We start from the raw sequence: 20,941 nt of genomic DNA, 5'->3' as shown, positions 1-20,941 counted from the left end.
CCATCTAGTGGGCATCTGGGCCGTGAAAAGACATTCTTACGAGTGTCAGAGGAATTTTGGTGGCCACACCTATATAGATGGGTGGCCAACTATATTCGCTCTTGCGAACAGTGTCAGCGCATTAAGCCTGCACCGTCCAGCAGTGCGCCACTGAAGCCGCTACCGATTCCAACCAACTGTTGGAAGTCAGTAAGTCTGGACTTCATGTTTGGCATGCCGCCCGATCATAAGGGTCGGACGGGGCTAGTCGTCTTTGTAGACAGACTGAGCAAGATGGTGCATTTAGCACCATGTATAACATCGATCACAGGCAAGGAGGCAGCTTTCTTGTTCCCGGATCATGTTTACCGACTACACGGGATGCCCGAGTCCATAGTATTGGACCGGGATCCACGTTTTACGTCTGGTTTTTGGCGACATGTGTTCGAGCTGCTAGGTAGCAAGCTCCATATGTCGACCACAGATCACCCCCAGACCGATGGCCAAATAGAACGTGCCAATCTGGTCGTGGCGGATGTCTTGCGCACTATAGCAAATCCCAAAGAGTGGAGCAAGCAATTGCCCTTTGTGGAGTTCGCTAAAAATAACGTTGTCCACGCCAGTACGGGTGAGACACCGTTTCATATTAACGGACTGCGCCATCCTCGGACACCAGTCTCGTTTGTGCGCAGCCCGAGTCTTAGTGGATGGAAGCCCTCATTATGCTCGGTGCTAAAGAGGGACATAGTATCATCAACATGACGATGACCCATGAGAGTATCATTTCAAAGACAGAAACTTGCCCTATGACCCTGCCAGTTTAGCAGTGGTCAATAAAACTACGCCTTATGATCGACCTCTCGGCGGTATCATAAGCGATTTTTGATGCTAAAAGCGCGAGCGAGGCTCAACGTTTTGTGGATGAGCGATTTGCCATTACACGTAAAGTCCGTGACGCAATGGCAAGCGCACAGGACAAGCAAAACGAATATGCGGACCGAAATGGTCGCAAAAATAATGAACGCTTTAGAGTGGGTGAAAAGTACTATTAAGTACTGCTACCATACCTAAGAATGCAATTTCTGTACTACCTGGAGGTACTACGAAGTTATTTCCGCGTTTCATTGGGCCCTTTACGGTGGTCGAAGAGGTTGGAGACCTAAATTATAGGCTCACCCTATTCCCGTATATGAATACGCACTCTGTATTTTACGTGGGTCGTCTGAAACAGCATGTAGACCCAAATGAAGTCACATACACCCATCCGTCTGAGGAGACCGATGGTGACGCCGACTGTGAGTCGAGCGTTGTTCGGGTGAGGGGGACGGTGAAGCCGAAAAGCTATCGGACCGACTCCTCCCACTACGAATAGGACTTGGAAAGCGAGGGACATCACGAGAGTAAAGCGGATCCCTCAGCATTATCCACTCGAAATGGTCTAAGCGAGTCTTCAGGCGCTCATAACCCTGACGAGCCTTCGCTCGGACATCAAAAAGATCCGAGGTTAGTCGCGAGACTTGACCCTCGAGATCTGCAATACGTCGTTCAGCAGCGTTTAACGCCTGTGACTGAACGGACGAAGCTAAGGCAGCCGCGAGTAGGTGGGCGAGATCGCCACTCCTATCGGGCGCCGCCTGCACTGATTGATGCGGATGGGAATCAACGCTTCCTTGTTAGAAGGTTACTTGCCCACCGCTCCGTGAGGCAAAGGCATCAGATCCTCGTCCAATGGAAAGGTTACCCAAAGAGTTTTGACTCTTGGGAACCGATCGATACCCTACGTATTGATGTGCCCGGCATGGTGGCTGCCTATGAAAAGGAGCACCAGCTGAGGCCTCTTTGCAAGTCTCAAATGGAAAGGAGCACCAGCTGAGGCCTTTTCGCTAGCACGCAAGCGGCCAAAATAATTCGTTGCGACCGCTGCTTCATCGCATCGGAATGCGGATGAATGCGGCGCAAGAATTCTACCTCGTATTGGTCGGGCGTTTCATTTGAACGCAACATGACTGAGATCGGGAAAATACGTACAAGCGATTTTCCCTGAGCCCTCTTCGACTTAAACACGCATAAATATCTGTGCGTCTACAAGAGCGCGCTTTAGGAGCGACGCTTTTGGCCCGTGTAAACGAGGCCATTTCGATGGAGGGGGCATCAATGATATGCCACCTGTCACATAGCCACGTTCAAAACGACTGGCTTGTGACACCGACTGAGCACGTTCACGTGTCGTCGGCGGAGCTCTAGGCTTCGAATCCTCTATGTCAGAACCATTATGGATTATGGTCTGAGATAAGGCGTTGTGGTTATACCCAACGGCGAAGCGGCTGCGCCTTTATGGGCAGCGCTCTCATTGCCTATTGCTGCGCTATCCAGTGCAGACGACGAAACAGTATTCGTAAATCTTGCTGTCTTCATGTTGTGAGACATGAGAGAAGTTTGGATTGGCAATAATGCACCATCATGCTTCTTCATGAGCTCGTTGTCGGCATCACTGCTATGAGGTGACGGCAACGGTGTCGACTCATTGTAGTCGACAATGAGCGACGGATCAACATCCTCACTGTTAAAGTGGGATTGATCCCTTAGCCCCGTTAACGCGACAGCAGCAGTAGCTGTCAGCGTTATACTAAGGCATTAGACGCGGCCGGCGATTTAACGCGGCGCGTGCGCTTAGTGCGAGGTTGAGTGGGCGTCTTCGCAGACGACCCACCAACAATGCCTCTTTTAGGTGGCATCTTTGGCACCGCGTATAGAAACACAGGTCGCTAGAGTGATTGAGAGAACTAGCGGCGCGTATAGCTGCTCGCAGTTCCTCGCCTTCCTTTGACGAATTTAAAATATAATTTGTTTTTTAAGGGGGGGGGGCCCTAATGTTACACAGTCCCCGTTAAGTGCACTTGGTGTACTTAAGGGTATGGTCAATTACATAAATAATGCACTCGGGTGTAGTACACATTCGTGACCAACCCTTGTGTATGTGATGCACATAGGTGCATTCACATTAGGGGGGATGACGCCTAGCGTCATACGTTACGCGAGGTATCTAGAAAGTTACGCTCGCAATACATATTAGTGTTATCTATAGAGATGACATTTTGATTGGTAAAAATAGGTATTTATATTTAATGTGATTAAACATAAATTAGTCTGAAAACCACTTCCTACTTAGTAAGTGCGCACGAGAGCCAGATTACCGCTCCCGTGACGACACTTAACTAAAGTACTTGGTGCGTTGGGTGAGGTCGCTAACGCGCCCACCACAACTACCTCACTGACGCAAGAGAAGCTGGTTAAACCGCTTCCTCGCTGTGCTAGGGTGTGTGTCTAAGTAGAACGTGGCCGCATTACGACGTGCCCGCCTACAATTTACATGTTTTTCCGGCTACATTTTTCCCATACCTTACAAAACCACGAATTTCCAGCGTCAACGCTACCGAGCTACCGATCACGACGTCCCGATTGGACCACAACATCTAAATTGACGACGGCTGAGGTGCTGTCGAAGATTCTGGTACCAGCACCGATTGCGATGATGTAACAGGAGGTTGCCGGCAGCTTCTGCTGTTGCCGACACCTTCGGCACCTTCTACGTAATTTCAGTGACTACAATTACTTCAAAATGCGATGGATTGCGTTTCGTGGTCGTAGAAAGTCTTCCAGGGGAGCCCACCGGCCGACCACAACTGCGGATGTCTGCAGGATTGAAGACATTGGCCTCAGGGAGAGTGTCAAGTGTGGTTATAGATCAACAGCGCCTCCCTGAATGAGATGTGATGGGTTGAAAATATAACATTTGATTGGCTAAAAATGGATGGGGTGTAGTAGGTGAGGTTAGGAAAAAGCGAGGGTCCACATTATACTTGGAAGTTTGTACTACTCGTCAGCTAATTTCTAATTGCTTAAAGTACGGTAGTCTCGGTTTGCAAGCAATGCTGACTTGCGTTTGCTATCTGATGACAGCGGCTAAAGCTTACCAAGCCTCCTAGTCCTACTAGCAATAATCGTTAATGCGTAAGAAATGCGGTTATCTGGCTCTAGATTTATACCGTAATTGGATAACCATCCAACCCGAAATAAACCTATTCACGCAAGTTCAAATAAAACTAAAAAATGCATCTCTCCGGGTCCAACTTTAACCCGAAAATTGTTGTCACTGTTGTTGTCGTCGCATCACTGCTAAGCGAACCTTCTCACGACGAGTGGACAGAGATGACAAGTCTGTGGATGTTAAAGCGTCCGAAGAGGTGCCAACAGCTTGACCAGAGCCTATAATTTTGATTACATAAAAGTTGGTCTTGCTTCGATACGTTGTATCAAAATTTACACAGCGCACCTGCAAATGGGATGTAGGCAGAATTAAAGCCTCGCGGTGCTCCGCTAGTAATTCGAGAAGGCGAGTAAGGATCACCTACTGGTGCTTGGTCCATTAAGTCAGCCGGCAAGAGGCAGCTCAAGAAGGAGCCGAGGTAGGCTGCACGATTCACATAGGCTGGAATGGACTTATTCAGCAGTAGTTGGCATAGATAGTCTGCATATGTATTACAATTCCTGTCAAAATAGTCACAATCGTCACATTTCCGCTTAAATTTTTCTTCCGCTCTACTGCAAAGGCCGTACTTAGTAAACAAATTATACGCGTTTCCTTCAAAGTCTGAACATAGTGAAAAGGCCAGATGATGGGCCTCTTGTGAGCTTCCTTGAAAATAGCCCATGTCAATGGATTCCCGGAATGTGGCGCCTGCAAGCCGCAAAACTAGATAAATAGAATTTTATGACGCACAGCAATACAAGTTTTGTCCAAATTACCGGGCGCGTGTCTGGGGGTCGAGGAAAACACACCGGCACCACTCGCGTAAGAAAACTCCTCACCCGCAATCTCAACGCCACTGTGGAAGATGCCGAGGCCAAACGCTGCACGTTTTGGGAGAAAATTACCAATCGTTACTTTAAGATTACAGTGTAGAATACCCACCCGCCATGAACTCGTTGGCCTCCATGAGGTTGTAGATGTTAAGCCTCACTGCGGTACGAGGACCCATACTGGCTTGTATTCAATAGGAATGCCAATCATTGATTGCAAAAGTAATACTCGTAACTTCAATATTTAGGATTGAAACTTTAAAATTATTCTTTTAGCCTTTTGCTAGATCCTTATTATTTAATTCCTTTGTAGCTTCTTAAGTGTCAGCAAAGGTTACCTAACATGTAAAGATATGAAGATGCAGCAACGCAATTTTCGCAAGATGAGTGAGACATGCAGTTTGAACAATGCAGTGCTTTATTTTGTTTATCAATTAATGCCATTTCAACCTTATAATTTGCAGCAAGGTTTATCGGCAACCATTTCCTACTACAGCGCTTTTTCCTCACCCATATTATCTCAAGTTTTTTCACCTCTGTTTTTTAACGCACTCCACCAAGTAACAGAGCAACAATCAAAACTACAAATATCTACACACAGCCAGTTTATGAACAAGTACTGCATAGATCAGCCAAGTCTTGACATATTTATCTATCCGGTTAATTTCTCTCCGACGACCACAAGGTCACAACCAGTGGCAGAATTTATGGTCTGATACGACTGAAGCTTAATAGAAAAAGCCGATGATCTTGCCACCTGTGTGTTTACGGCGGGCCTCGTGGTGGTCCATGATGCCGTATGTGGTGCTGACAACGATGTGGCCAAATTGGCGGGAGGGAAGCAAGTTGTTGATCCACTTTTCGTATTCGGACAGTTTAACGTCAAAACGCGGAGAGATGACACCACACTTGTTGATTCGGCCTTTAAGTTCGACAACAATCTTGCCAGCTCGGTGGTCATCTACAATCTCAAATTCTCCAATGTAGCCGTTTTTCTGCATTACCTGCAGAAATTTGACGATCACTTTGGAGCTTGGGCGAATAAGCACCTGACGCTTTCCCCGCTTTTCGGCGTTGTACATCGTCTTGAGACAGTCAGCGAGCACGCTCATACGAACCATGGCTGTACATAAATAAAGATAAAAAGAAAACAAACATTAATGCCTAACTCTACAAGCCAAGGTCATTCGCCGCGTGCAAGTCGTATTCTCGGAACTTCTTTACTCAATTAATTCCAGCAAAAAGGTGAGTGTCGAAGTCCCTCGAAATAACGATTAATGAAGCGAGCGGATCCTCCAAAGTCGCGCGGCAGCCTGCCTCAGTTGAGAAAGGTTGTCGCGCGACTTACCGTGCTAATTATGCAGGCAATAAAGCCACGACGTACTCAATGGTAGGAGTTTACTTAGATTCTTAACGACTGGAGAGAAATTTGCAAATGCCAAATGCTTGCCAACCAAATACGAGCCACATAGATTGCCATATGTGCAACCTTCGAGCAACAGTTACTTTGTCAACCATGCTCTAAATAGCTCTTAAAAAATTTTATGCAGAAAATCGAGCTTTGACAATTTTGTGGATGCCTCGAAGCATTTTTAAAGGCGATTTTTGTCAAAAGCGTGGTCCTTGGCAATTCAATTGGAGATTAACAGAACATGTATGGTCTAGAGATCGTCTGCTAATGAAATGCTATTAAGAGGACACGTGCGAGTCTGCGCAGGCTAGCGGTGGCTTGTAGCAGTTTGGAATGTACTTAAGCTGGAACGAATTAAACGCAAACTTCGTCTTGCCAGTATTTGCAAGCACATTCACGCGACGAACACCACGTTCCCTCATCGCGTTGCAGAGATGCACACCTTCTTTTACATGAAAATGCTCTACCAGCAAGCGAGACGTCTCCAACGTCACGGACATTGCCGTGCGATCTTTCCCACTCTTACAGCAAGTCGTGCGCCCTGCCCCTAGACGGCGACAAATATCGCTCGACGCAATCAAAATGTTTACTAATTTTTTTTGAACATTTTCAGTGCGAATGTTGAGTCGACCAGTCAATTCTTCAATTTCAGTCTTAAGATCCGACAAGTCGGCCAAGTCGGCCTCGTACTTTTTGTAGTCGCTATTGGCACAAGCGGTCATTTGTGTCTGGTAGACTCGAAAATATCGCTGTAACATTTGAACACTTTCGAAATTGAGCTCGTCCTGAAGACTTGAATTCAAATAGTGATTGGCTACGGACTGCATCTCATTGATGCCTTGTGTAAACATGACTCCGTGAAGTTTGATGGCATGCCCTTGCTGCAGCACGTCTGGAAGTTTAATAAACACATAAGGTGGCACAGCGAATGCAACTACAACGTGATCTCCAGTTGGTGTGCTTGTCACGCTAACACACTTCGACATTTCCATATGGGGATTGTTCTCAGCAGATTGCACTAATTGGAAGCTCACGACACTGTTAAGCCATCGGACACCCTCCGACATGTCTTCAAGCATTCCCTTTTCAGCCCCAACTGTGCTTAGCAGTGACTCAATGCTGAGCAAGTAACCAGTTAAACACGCAAACTTCAGACGCTGGCGGTGCTGACCACCTCGAGTCGCAGCCAAACCCACAGCATTTAGAAATGAGGCTCCAGCTATTGCTAGCACTTGCGAGCGCACGATATCTTCTCTCATTTCGATGCGCTCACGCAAACGTGGATCTGGTGGACTTTGAGAAGCTAGCTGCTGCAGAAGACGACGCAGTCCGCCGTCTTTAAAACCCATAATATGCGCTGAAGCACAGCCGTGAGTAACAACGGTGTAGACAAACTCAGAAGTTAGCGAAGACTCACAATCGCTGCAGTCCGATTGATTAAAATCACTAAACGATGTAGACTTCAATAATCCGCCTCGAAAAGCTTGTTCGCTCCAATTAAGACCCACAGTCAAATGCACACGTTGTCCGCGGACTAAATGACAATTCAGATTTGTAGCCATGAAAGCCGTCGACTTGTCCTTTTTCATATTACTACGTTTCAGACACCCTGTAATTCCTTGTTCTCGTCCATCCTCAAGTGACGCAAACATTGTTTCGTACCGTTTCAGATTCTCTTGATATGCAGCGTGAAGGCGCATGTAATGAGCCATTTCAAGTTCCACTTCACGCATTCGCTCTTCCACGTCTTGAACACGAGTGTTACCAGAAATGGTAGCTGCTATTATATGCTGCCTCATATCGCTGATTACAGTCTTAGCCTCGTGGATGCGGGACACATTACGCCGCTGAAGGTACTTTAAAAAGGCGATAGACATTGAAACTGAGACGTAAGACGCCGATAGTTCCTCAGACACAAGCACGTGACTGGCAATTGATGAATTCATTTGACCTTGTAGTCTTTCCCTGTACCTTACACCGTCCCGCAAAGTTATAGTTGAGCTTGACATGAGATCGCTTGACGTGCGCTTCTCAACTTCTTGAGTGTCCACTAAGAAATGGTGCGTCGCATACGTATACGCGTGACTCACGTTGATACTGTGACCGGGCGGAACTAGCCGATCCAAAACAAGGTAATAATGCTGTTTAGACGAACCTGCTTGGTGGCACGCAAGCAACATTGACAAGTCGCGTGAAAAAATAACATTTAAAGCCGAAATTCGGACAATTCCAAGCGATTTTTGATTGTCCAATGACTCGGACGACGGATTTACGACGGAGAAAATTTCAAGCTGCAGCATTGAGCATGCAGTACGCGGTACTGAGAGTAAAGCATTGAAATCGCGCGCGTAAAAGTCTCCGCCACAAGGTCGGAGAGAAAGTGAGCTACGAATTTCTGTGCGCGAAATTTCAACGGGCCGCTGCCCCTGACGAATATTGAACAAAACGACGAGCATCTGTGGGACATCCTGAATAACTTTGCTTCCAACGGATACCGCTAATTCAACACTCGGGCAAGATTTAAAGCCTGGCAAGCTTAGGTTTGGTGCACGAGATAAATCAAACGAGCCTTCTATCATGTGTTTGTCACTTGATGAATGCGAGAAGGAATGCATTGTCGATAATCCATTGTCATCATACGCACGAGGTACCACAGAAAATGACGCGGACTGAGTAAGAATGGATCCAGCGCTAAAAGAACGACACAATCGAGGCCTCGCCTTTGTCGCATCTATCTGCAAACTCGAATTGCCACATTGCTGTTTCGACGGTTTCGGCATTTGCATCTCTCGTTTTTCTTCAATTTCTCGATTCAATCGACAAACGTTCGCAGCTTGTTGAATCACAGTAGTGTCCGTCGAAAAACGCTTCATCGAGTGAAAGTGTGGACTCTCCATGCGCGAAAAGCTCGAACGGGGAGCATTAACTTCGTCATGTTTGGGTGTATTATCACAAAACCGTGTCTGTATTCGCGTGCGAAACGAATTGCCATCTGATCGGCGTCCAAATGACTCATTTACCGTCGCACGTGATTTTAAACTCGCGCGTTCAATTATACAGCCGTTGATGCACGAGATCCAAGCCTCCATGCTCTCCTCTCCATGCTCCGCAAAGAGCGTAAGCTTTCGTCCTTCGTTTTCAATTGTGAATTTAAATGGAAATCCATCTTTAGGCGTCCGCTGCACTGTTGTGTTCTGGTCAATGATGATCTCTCCAAGCTTGGCAAGCTCTTCGGCCGACGTGTAATAGCTAAGTACTGGGCGGTCCCGCCTCAAGATAAAAAAGCGGCGTCGCCACGACTTCCAAAACGAACCCTCTTTGACTAAATAGCCGCTAGTAATGATATCGGCATCTGAGAATTGCTCTACGTCGTTGCCGGTCATGTGCACGGTTCGATTCTTTTGGTATGCTCGCTTGCGCAGCCTGGCCATGGCATTGCTACCGTCGTGCGCGTGGTAATACTGGTCCTCAAAGCGGCCGCTTTCTGATACTTTTAGCTTTGGTTTCATGCGCTGCGTTTGTTCTGTAAGGCGTGACGCGTCACTTAATTGAATTAGGCCGTCGTCTTTCGACAGAGCGGGAATCGTAGGTGCCGCATCCTTGACAATTTTACCATGCCCAACTTTAACCTTGTCACTCTTACTACTGCTGCTTTTGATAGCTGCAGATTCGCTTTTACGCTGTCGGGACGATTGCGTGACTGGAAGTGAGTGCGATAATGTCTGTCTGGGGGATGAAGGCACCTGAATTTGCGGCGTCAATTTCGCGGCAAGAGGCTTATTCTTGTGTAGCGCAACGGCTTCGTTCAGCGTTAGGATTTTTTCTGAAGAATTTCCTAAAAACGGCGCGCTCTTCCGAGACATCGCCGCGAACTTGTCGATAGACTCCATCGACGTCGACTATAACGATTCCTTTCGGGCTAAAACAATGGAGGACGAGGGTTGTGGTATTAAGTTTGCCGGTTTCACAGTATATTACCCATGCAGTTATGATGGTGAATATAACGCGACAATGGTGGCGTTGACAGGAACATGTAGCGCTTATATGGAACTCGTTGACCGCAGCAACGAGGTTAGTGCACTTATTGATAATGGGAAGCTACGCGAGGCCGCAACACTACTACGCTACATTCTAGACCGTAAGCCAGCTGCAGGCTTTGATAACGTGTCGCTGGCGTTGACTCAGCATGAATTGGGCACGGTCCTCCGTCAATTGGGTGAGCTGGACAATGCGCTCGAGCTGCTTATGCAGGCATTTGTAGTGCGAGACCACGCGGATGAAAATTTGGGCATAGTTATTGCGCTGCGAGACGGTAATCTGACGCGCGAGGAAATTGCCAAGGTCTACGAGGCCAAGGGCAATTGCGCCAAGGCGCTGGACGTGCGGCAACGGGGCAAGCGTATCTGCAGCAACGACGTCTGCGAGGCTTTGGATTACAAAGACGACGAGCTCTTTGCCTGTAGTCGCTGCAAGTGTGTTTTTTATTGCGGCAAGACGTGCCAGCGCCAGGACTGGAAGAACCGCCACAGACCGATGTGTCAGCAGCCAATGAGGCAAATTTAGCGATGTTTGATTACAGATTATTTTTGTCGGTAATTTAAAATCCGTTGGTGGGTCATGACTTTAGTATCGTAAACTGACCTTTCGTGTCACGACTGGTACATGTCATCCATGAGCTATATTCAATGCAATATATTACCATGAAATCAATTGTCTTTGTTCTCTGCTTCCTTTTCAGCCTCCGTGTGGTTGTCCTCATCCAATTCAACGGGCTCGTTTTTAGGCGCCTCTGCTGCATTCTCAAGCTCTAATTGGTTGACATCATCCAGTGCAACGGGCCCGTCTTTAGGCGCCTCTGCTTCTTTCTCAAGCTCTATTTGGTCGTCCTCATCCAGTTCAATGGGCTCGTCTTTATCCGCCTCTGCTTCGTTGAGCGGGGCGTCATCGCCCTTCCGCTCAAGAGCAGCAAGCTCCTCCACACGCATGGGAGGCGCGATAAACCAAGGCAGCTTGCCTCGCTGGTAGTCATTGATCATATGAACGGCAACGTTATTAAAGTCGGGTTCTCCCTTCTGCAAAAGCTTGCCGCACTTATTGGCAAGTTTCTCAAGAAAATCCCACTCATCATTCCACTCGTCGATGCCGTATACCTTTGCAATAAACTCCTTTTTGACCCGCTGTAAAATCGTTGCAATGAAATCCGTCGGCTGAGGAAGTCGCTCAGCTCGAACGACACCCTTTAGCACAGTCTCAATCTCGTCATCACCCGTGTCGTAAACAATACCCGGGCAATCGATCAAAAAAATGCGACGCATGAGCGTGATATACTGCCACACCTTGGTCTCACCTGGTATAGGGGCAACCTTGCATACTTTCTTCTTACGCAACGCATTGATGACCGAGCTCTTGCCCACATTCGGGTAGCCAATAAATCCAACCGAAATTTGCTTCTTGTCCTGATGCAGTTTAGCAAATTGGCGCAGCAGATTAATTAGCGCCCCTTTGCCGAATGGATTGCTCATGGATGCATGAAAAGCTAAAGTGGGTGTTGTCTCACTAAGCTTTTGCAACCATCGCTTGGTGACCCAATTCGGTACAAGGTCGCATTTGTTGATGACAAAAATCAAGTGTTTGTGCGATGCATTCTTGCGAATGTGTTTCTCGACGTGTTCGCAGCGCGTTCCAGGAACGTTGCGAGCATCCAGCACCTGGATTACGACGTCTGAGCAGTCCAAAACCTTGTAGAGCTCACCCCAGATCCTCTTGGACTGACCTTTGTTGAAGACGTCGTGAGATACCTCTTCCTTGAATTCTGGCTCTACAATAATGTTTCGATCCGATCCTTTTGCCTCATATTCGTCAGCATTCTCCTGAGCTTTAGACAACAGCGAGGCGTAATCAGTGGCAGTGATTTTGGCGCGCTTGCGGCTACGCTTGCCATTAAATATTTCATCATAGCTCTCGGTCTGCAAGAGCTTCATACGCGTCGTCTTGGTGCTTTCTTGGATAAGGCCCATAGGAAGCTTACGCGTCCGAAGCACCACCGAGTACGGGTCAGCAGCCTTGAGAGACATTTCATTTCGAAATTTGTCAAGCTCCTTCTGCCCCACAACGCGTGTGTTGCCAAACCATCGACGGTCAGGCTGCACTCGACCACTGGTGCTGGTAATTTCCTGACCGCCAATCTTGTTTTTCATCATAAGGCTGCCACCAACGACCTTGCCAGCTTTGTTACGAATTGGCCCACTATTGCGGTACATGTTGAGGCGCTTGATGGTGCTCTTATCGCGCATGTTTGCTGCCTTCTGACGCTTGGGAATTTTTCGGTTCGCATTGTCGGCCGACGCCTTGGTCGTATTTATTCCCTTCGCCATGCTTTGATCTTGTGACGAAATCACACTGCTGCTAATGGTTATTACGAATTGGTTGGATGCGTCAGCTGCTTGATTTTAAGCCAATGAAAAACATAATTAGAATTGAGATGACAGCGCTGCGTCATCATTCTCAAGAGCCTTTTTCGCATAACAACATAAAATCAGCTGTTAAAATCTCCGTTAGGTCAAAGCTTTGTTGGCAATGGCGAATATGATGCTTGCATTGCAGCAGCAACATCAGCGTGCCGATATGGCCTCGTACTTGTACGAGAAGCATCTGGACCATCAGGATGGTGTAGCGGGTACTCTGAGCATCCGTCTCGTTGCCGCACGTAATTTGCGCGCCGCTGCGTCCCTGTTTCGGGTGCGCAAGTGCAACCCATACGTAATCTTTCGCGTGGGCAAGCAAAGCGTACGTAGTGCCACGATTTCTGGTAATGATAGTCCTACGTGGCGTCGCGAGCTTCTTGAGGTAAAGTTGACCAAGCTTGATCACACACGTCAGCCTTTATGTGAACACTCGGACGTGCGGATGGAGCTCATCATAGATGTAATGAATGAAGACTCGCTTACGGGCAAGGCGACAGAGGCCGTGGGCATGGCCAATGGATCAGTGATTGGCACGGCTGTCGTGGACTTTACGCCTCTTGTAGAGGGAAAAGAAGATGTGATGGACCAGTGGATTCCATTAAGCGGCGCGCTGCCCATGGCTGGCTTTACTAAAGGAGCATCTACAGCTAAAAAACAGCCTATGGAAGCAAATTTGAATTTAGGTGAAATACGCATCGTGTTGCAGTATGAGCCTCATGGCATGGAACCTTGCGTGGGGGATGTGGTAAAGTTCGAGGGCTTCGGCCAGTATCCGTCGGCGATCCTCGGGCCCGTGGAAGAATTAGAGATGCACGTGAAGAAGACGAGTGGCAGTTACCTGTTGTGTAGCTACACATCTCAGTCCGGATATGAAGCTGCCATACGCGTGCACCGTAATAACGTATTCGTGGTACACCGTGGAAGCTTCTTTGACCGCGTTTACGAGTCATGCGTCGTTGAGCCTTTGGAGTTTGTGGTAAACACGCCGATCGGTCGATCAGCTAAGGAAATGCTGCGTCCGTATATGAATGTGGCTCGTGCATTCAGTGGCCCGGCACTAATTGCCACGAAAGCTACGCTCATGACGACTTACCGTGCGTCTAGTGCTGCGATCGGGGCAATTGTAGCTTCTCTGGACGATTAAGGGAGTCTATATAAATGTCGCGTTGCATGTAGTAAACTTATGGTTTAAGTAAAGCAAATGTCTTGGAACCTATTTAGACTTTTAAATGAGATGTATTGCTTCCAGAGGTATCACTGAGGACGAGCTGAGACAATGCTGGATGCGACGTCATAGAAGCTTCCGCGACAACGATGCAATGTCGCCTTCTTTACAGAGTCTATATTGTCAGGTGCTTGCTGACTGCCACTCTAGGCATGTTTCCGTCGATTCAGAAGCTCTCATAGGGCTCCGTTGTCCACCACGATGAGGCAGTTGGATCTTGGCGATGGCAGATTAGATAAATCTGATCGCATAGTGAACTTATATAGCTGAAGACGCAATTAAACCTTCCTTCATCGCCCAGTTTACAGTAAGAGTCGACAAGTTTACTAGGAGTCGACAAGTTTTGTTTTGATTTCGGTGCTGCATCGAGTTAATTATGTCTAACATCCATTATTGCGACTGAAGTCGATTCCGAATTTCAGTGGATGCAAAACAAGACACATTAATTAAAACCGCGGAGGTCGTGGTTGGACTACGATTTGCTGCCAAGTGTGACGGGGAATAAACCCGTCCGTTTGCACCAAGAAATGTGGAAATTCAAGTTTTCAAGGCCACCCCTATGAGATTCAACCACAATCCTGAACAGAATCATGTCGACGTACATGAGCATGGTGTTAGTATTACTACGTAGCATTAGCAACGAAATAATGCGTGTATGGATTCGAGCGTCACCCGCGTTGACGCATTATGTACCAAGTGCATGAGCAATTTTGATGTGTCGCGATTCGAGAAGACGATGGTGCCTTACGGAGGCAAAGCCGGTCAGAAGCCGACGCCTTTGCAGGTTGTTCCCGTATGCGAGAAGCGCTTCGAAACCTTGTTTTAGATGACGAAGAAGTATCGGCAGAGTTTTGGTTTATGGTAGCAATTGTTAAGCACGAAGGTTATCGACAATGCTGAAACGAAGTTATTGGGTTATCGATGCCAATGCTGAGATGTCTGAGCGAGATGGCTACGTGGTTTCTTATGATAATTTATGAGATCGAATATCTCATACTGAGTCGGGTTGATCAAGTCGTTGTTAATGCTGGTAATATCGCAGATCCGGCATCAACCGGTGATTTGCGCGCATGGGTAGTTATGGAGTTATACTAGTAGCGAATGGATTTCGGAAGATGGCAAGACTTCTGTGGCGCTATATCGTAAGTTCTGTGAGAGGATACTACTTCACTACAATGTATAACAACAGTGCAACGGAGGCTTTTATCATACTATAAATTGATCTAAGGTGATATCTTTTCGAAGTCTGCATTTAACTTACTGCATCATAATTCTTATGAAAGCGTTCGTATTGTCTTGGTGGCGTCATCATTCGCTGGTTCTTTCCAAGAAGAAAGACATTGACTGAGCAGCGATGGTACCAAGTATACTGTTGTTGCGATTTTTACGCGGTAATTGGTCCCAGATTTCCAAAGAATCGATCGGAATGTCGCCATGACCTCTGCCGAATCCTTTTATGCCTCACGACTTCTAAATATTGCCTTTTGATCCTGCTAATTGGCCAGCCGCTCTTTAAGAATTGCGAAGTAAGCAACAACTGGGACATGCAATGACTTGCAGCATTCGAGACACGCAGTACGTAATTGAGTGCGAGAGTAAAGTCTGCATCCTATGCTGCTGGTACCGTGGCAAAAATCTTTTCTTCACGAATACTTTCTTAAGAAGCTGTACTCACCGATAGACTTTGTAGCCGACTTTATGCGATCACAACATTGTGCCCGACCTATGTACGCAAGTGCATAAAACTGGGCGAATAGCCCAGTTTTATGTTCTTTTTAGTTATTGAATGGGCACTATTGCTGGACATAATTTTAATTGTTATTCGCATCCATAACAACTTGCGACCCCGCTGTTAAAGGTATTCCGTCTGACGGTCCTAAGTCAATAATGCGCAGACTGCGTAGAAACTCAGGATAGGAAACGTACGTAAGAGTTTCCTCCATCTCTTCGCCTGCGTTTGACATGCGGCGTACAGTCTTGCGGTGTGCAAAGGCGTCGGCCAGCTGCTCGAGCTGGGAAAGCTTTAGCGGCGCGCCGTGTTCTTCATTAATGGCCTGCATGGTGGCAACAAATTGACTCTTCGTGACGTACCCGTGCCGCTTGCGGTCTAGTATCCGAAACAAAAATTTAATGTACAAGCGCTGCTCATGTAGCGAATGTTTGACACTGTCAACGAACGTGTCTGCCCATGCCTGATTTTTCGAAAGATGCTGATTAAAGTCATCATCTCCAGATACCGAATCACGAAGGTCCAGGGCAGCCAAATTTAAATTGGAAGTACCAAGACTTGTCAGCCATAGGCGCCGCTGGAAGGTGCTATCAGGCGAAAATGTATCTTCAAATACGACCCAGTCTAAGCCTCTCGTATCCCATTGATGCCGCTGACTGATACCGTAATAGCTGAGCAAAATTGAGTTGTACAATAGCTGTGCTCCCTTGCCGTCCAACTCTGGTACCATGTTTAGCTCTTGTGTTCCTTTTAAAATATCATTCACAGTCAATTTACCAGTCTTGTCGTGGTCAAATGCGTCGAATGCGTTTCGCAGCGTCATGAACTTGTTCGGGCTCTGCAGCAATGTGGCGCAACGATTTAAGAGCGAGATCGCAATTGTGTCATCGATTTCAAAAATTTCTTGCAAATAATCTGTTCGGCTGAATTCGGCAAAGAAAGAGCAAAATTCTTGGTAGTCGACCACACCATCATGGTTTTGATCAAGATGTTGCATGAGTTCAAAAATCTGTTGCTCTGAAAGGGTGTCGCCGAGCTGAAGCTTGTCTTGTATAGTATTGCGAAACACTTCATACGTGACCAGGCTATTATTCACATAGCTAACCTTAAGTTTCTCATCAGTGGTGCACGAATTGGCTGATCTATTTTTGTCGAGCTTCGAGATGATTTTTTCCTTCCTCGCAGCTCCGGACGTCTGAAAAAGATTAAAAGCAAAATGAAGTTTGTCCTGCAGCGTCACCTTCTCGGCATCTTTCTCAAAAGGATGCCGCAGCGCTTGGACGAGGCCGATCCAAACTTTGCGGATCAGACTACGCCTCCACTCGACATTGCCGCCATCGAGTTCAATTGTATAGCGCTTAAGAAATTTCTGGTAATCAACTCCACCATCTTCTTCTTCTTCAGCAAGTTGACGAAAATATGAGAGAAAGCTTGCATTTAAACCCAGCACCTTCTGCAGAATCGCCTTCCACTCTACCTTCGTTACATGTCCGGACTTTATAACATCTTGTTCATTGAAAGCAGATAACAGAGGAGTCTTTTTCTCGCAAATCATTTCCACCAAAGACATCAACGTTCTACGCTCCAAGCGCTGAGCTTTTTTACGCCACTCATTCCTTCCAGCATCCTTCAGCTTCTGAAGCGGCTGAGAAGAAAATTGCACCACATGTGGCTTTACTTGGTTGTCTTCACCCAACTCTAACTGAACGTAAGCGCCTTTATTAGTTTGTGAGCCGCAGTAGCTTGAGGCCGAAAACACTGTCAGCAATAGACCGTCGTGAGCAATATCAAATCCTTCTTCTCGGCACTCGTGCGACCGAATAATAAGACTTAGTTTGTTCCGTGAGCAAAAATCTTTCGTAATATCAGGACCAAATTCCACACCAGCGCCTCGATTCGATGGTTTCCAACCGGCTTCGTCGCGCGGATCACTCCACAAGAGATGTGTAAATATCTCGTCTGCTCGACTTGTACCTTGCGTCGGAATTTCACGTTTGTGGTCAAGTTGCAGCAGCTCTTCAATCGTGACATTTTCGTGATTGCTCAGACCACCGTGCACAATAAAGACACGCTTGTTCAGCAATGCAAATATTGGAAACAGACTAAATACCGTCTCAAACATCTGAAACAATTTCATAGGCGAGTAATTAATTGATGTGCCCAAGCCATTCCAACCAGCAACCTCGTCATTGTCCGTACCGTACTTTGTATATATTTCATCTTCAAAGCCAAAGACCTCATTTATCATTCGTTCTTCGTGGTTGCCCCGGTTTAAAAAGACATAATCGGGATAGAGGAGCTTAAATATCAGCAATAACAACATGACTTCAATGCCATGTGACCCACGATCCACAAAGTCACCATTAAAAAGATACCACATTTTGCTGTTGGGCACACCATTTTTGTCCATAATCGTTAGCAGATCTTCCAGTTGTCCATGGAGATCGCCCACTACAACCAACTGCACACCCTCTGGAATTTCAATTTTATTCATTGGCGACCTGTGCAATGTTCGAAACAATTTTTCCGACTCGTCTAATATATGCCGCACAAATACGCGGTGCAACAGAATTCCGTTGCGAAATTGATTGATAAGCTTTTTCACAGTGTCCAAACGCAGTGGAAACGAAACATGAACACCGCGATAGTGCGAGAGTGATTCCTTTACACGTTCTTTCTCAGGAATTTCGTCATCAGGAAATTGCATGGTGTCTAAAGACCCAAGCATCGGCACCATCGAGTGCAGCTCATTAATGCTTGTTGATTTATTGAGTATTCGGACCATTTGCACTACGCATTGCTCTTGTACAGTCTCCAGTAAATTCCACGTATTAAAGTTAAGCTGTGTTCGAAAAATCGCGTATGATAAATGCTGGCGAATCGCATTTTTAATACGATTGGCCGATAGAACTGCATCAGAGTAAAGTTCCACGTGCTCGAGAGCAAATCGACTAAGCTGATTATTCTTCTTTACCAATTCCACATTCACGAAAGCTCTTCCATCCACTGAATCATCGGCAGCATCAACCTGCACCACTCTGCCCACTAAAATGCCATACACCAATACGCGCGTCCCCAATTTCAGCGACGATCGCTGTATTTTCATCGGCGAGCAGTCCCGACAAATACGAACTTCGTCATAGTAACCCTGCATTGGCAACCGCGGGACGAAAACAGAACATTCGTCGCACATGCACGTCCCACACTTGCTACAATTGATATACAATGTATTAGCATAGCTATCCTTAAGCTACACAGCTTGCTATTTGAATGATAACGGACCGGCAGTGGTGTGGGCGAATAAAAAAACCAAACTCTTTCTTGCAGACCATGCAGCACTTTGAGTTTTGCACCCAGATAGGACGCAACGCCAGCCGGAAAGCTCGCTCCCACTTAACGAAGACGGCATCCTTACCGGCTCGAAGCTTCCAGCACATGAGCTGACCTGTGGGTGAGTATCCTGTGAGCTGCATTTCAAGTTTTTTTCGATTAAAAACGAGCCCACGCTTGATCAGGTCGGCATCGTACTCGTCCTCACTTTTTGCCAGATCCTTGGCATTTACTGACGCGTTTAGCATCATCACGCCACGCAAATTTTTAGACGTAAGTGTCAAACGTACGCATTTCGGTCCCTCAGGACCGCTTCCGGGCGCGACTGTGGGCATTGGCAATTCATAGTAGCAGAAACGGCCGTTGCGGAACAGCAAAAAGTAACGAAAGTGTGCGTAATCACCCAGTTTTATTAGCGCTCCTTCCATGAGTTTGTGATCTTCATAATAATTGTTTACGGGCTCATCCTCACCGGAAACCCAGTGGCCCAGCCACGCACGCGATGTAAAGCCTTCTGAGTCCATCGGTCAGCTATTTTATAACCGCATTGAATGTCGCTTTAAATATCTTTTATTTGAGAAATCGGTACTGAAAGGTTATGAACTGTTACCATTGCAGAGGTGGCGATATAAACGTGCTGATTTTGAAAGGTTGCTCAATGCCAATATGTTCTTGCAGCAGAGGTCTGCGAACAAAGCGGACGCATAATAATTACTAATAATGCGTGAATTTGTTTCTTGTTGTTAAATTGGCGATGCGGCAAATACAGCTGTAGCGATAGAAATTGTTTTTATGGATGAATATTTCCCACTGCCCGTTAAGTGAATATTGTTTCCCGTAAGAGGAATAACTATTATTTCCTATAGAGGAAATAAATAAAGAAGTACAAAAATGTTATCTTTTATTATTTTGACTTCACACGCCCATAAAGATATTTAGTGTGTGATTGGTCCGTAATAGAGTCATGATAACGTTAAAATTGAGCCTTACCTAACCGTTCTTGTAAGAAATATGACAAGTTTGCGTTATAATCATTGGAATTCATGGTAAAAATCATGAAAATTGCTAAATTTGCTTAAATTAAGACGCTTTCTAATTTCATATCCTCTAATTTAATAAACTCCCTTATTTTTCGAGTCCCTTGTTGGGCAGGCCAAATATTAAAAAACTCGATTTGAGGCAACAAGACATTAGTTCTTTTAATTGGTTGATTTAAGTTTAAAGCAACCCGAATTCTTATCCATAAATAGGTATAGGCCATTATATCTATTTATTCCGCAGACTAATCAGCTGTAGGAGTAATCAAAGATAGTTACAAGATAAGATAGAGATAAGAATTCATTTACATGTTTAGTATTAGGTTATAGTTAAGTTAGCATTTACAAAGATAGATTAAGAGACACTTAACTATATTAATACAGTTTTCATTTTACCCTCTTAAGTTTACTTGTCTTAAGAGAAGTCTTCCTCTGCACGTACAGTGTACGTCACCTAACGTAAGGCACCACTCACAACTGAAGCGGTGTGAAGTGGACTTGTACTGAAACAGTACAAGACGTAGTGCCCCGCTACACCTGGTAGCACTTAGTAGTCCGTCCAAGGACCACATTTCCCACATCTAACATGGACATGTTAGATGATAGTGGGAATACGCATCACGTTTCCCCTGAAAGCTACTCCTTTCTAAGTGATATAGAAAGGAGTGCGGTTGAACGAATGAGTTCGACCGTAGGAAACGATGCAATCCTGGCATTACTGTCCAACTTAGACAGAGATGCCCTCCATTCAACCGTCGCCAAGTTCATACAACATGAACTTGACGAGATGAAGGAAAAAGTAGCCTTGCTGAATCAGCAAGGCTCTCAACAGGCGGAACTGTTGAGATTACAACAGGTACAGACCCCTGTACCTGGGATGACGCAAACGCGTCGTCCCGAAACTCT

At 46.3% G+C, this 20,941-nt stretch overlaps 6 protein-coding genes across 6 annotated transcripts; 2 read left to right on the top strand and 4 right to left on the bottom strand.

Moving 5' to 3' along the window:
* Positions 1–3,758: 3,758 nt before the first annotated feature.
* CCR75_007434 (uncharacterized protein) lies at positions 3,759–5,018 on the bottom strand (the record flags this gene model as incomplete). The annotated part of the gene is made up of 4 exons (XM_067965495.1): positions 3,759–4,245; positions 4,313–4,717; positions 4,786–4,890; positions 4,952–5,018. 4 exons carry the CDS (start codon positions 5,016–5,018, stop codon positions 4,130–4,132), a joined length of 693 nt encoding a protein of 230 aa, XP_067817363.1. The 3' UTR covers positions 3,759–4,129.
* A 549-nt stretch (positions 5,019–5,567) lies between these two features.
* On the bottom strand, positions 5,568–5,960 carry CCR75_007433 (uncharacterized protein; the record flags this gene model as incomplete). Its single annotated transcript, XM_067965494.1, has 1 exon — positions 5,568–5,960. The coding sequence occupies one exon, from the start codon at positions 5,958–5,960 to the stop codon at positions 5,568–5,570; it is 393 nt and encodes a 130-aa protein (XP_067817158.1).
* Positions 5,961–6,528: 568 nt separating this feature from the next.
* On the bottom strand, positions 6,529–10,140 carry CCR75_007432 (uncharacterized protein; the record flags this gene model as incomplete). The annotated part of the gene is made up of 1 exon (XM_067965493.1): positions 6,529–10,140. The coding sequence occupies one exon, from the start codon at positions 10,138–10,140 to the stop codon at positions 6,529–6,531; it is 3,612 nt and encodes a 1,203-aa protein (XP_067817292.1).
* A 37-nt stretch (positions 10,141–10,177) lies between these two features.
* CCR75_007431 (uncharacterized protein) lies at positions 10,178–10,813 on the top strand (the record flags this gene model as incomplete). The annotated part of the gene is made up of 1 exon (XM_067965492.1): positions 10,178–10,813. The coding sequence occupies one exon, from the start codon at positions 10,178–10,180 to the stop codon at positions 10,811–10,813; it is 636 nt and encodes a 211-aa protein (XP_067817364.1).
* A 143-nt stretch (positions 10,814–10,956) lies between these two features.
* On the bottom strand, positions 10,957–19,512 carry CCR75_007429 (uncharacterized protein; the record flags this gene model as incomplete). The annotated part of the gene is made up of 3 exons (XM_067965490.1): positions 18,951–19,512; positions 15,778–18,877; positions 10,957–12,615 (listed from the first exon to the last, which is right to left on the bottom strand). Exons 1-3 carry the CDS (start codon positions 19,424–19,426, stop codon positions 10,957–10,959), a joined length of 5,235 nt encoding a protein of 1,744 aa, XP_067817338.1. The 5' UTR covers positions 19,427–19,512.
* CCR75_007430 (uncharacterized protein) lies at positions 12,827–13,930 on the top strand (the record flags this gene model as incomplete). Its single annotated transcript, XM_067965491.1, has 1 exon — positions 12,827–13,930. The coding sequence occupies one exon, from the start codon at positions 12,827–12,829 to the stop codon at positions 13,856–13,858; it is 1,032 nt and encodes a 343-aa protein (XP_067817365.1). The 3' UTR covers positions 13,859–13,930.
* Positions 19,513–20,941: the final 1,429 nt, after the last annotated feature.

This window comes from Bremia lactucae, assembly GCF_004359215.1.
Source record: "Bremia lactucae strain SF5 chromosome Unknown BlacSF5_NotPlaced_169_SHOA01000113.1_291909bp, whole genome shotgun sequence".
NCBI lineage: Eukaryota > Oomycota > Peronosporomycetes > Peronosporales > Peronosporaceae > Bremia > Bremia lactucae.
The sequence above is the reverse complement of the archived record's forward strand: the minus strand, read 5'-3'. Positions and strand labels throughout refer to the sequence as shown.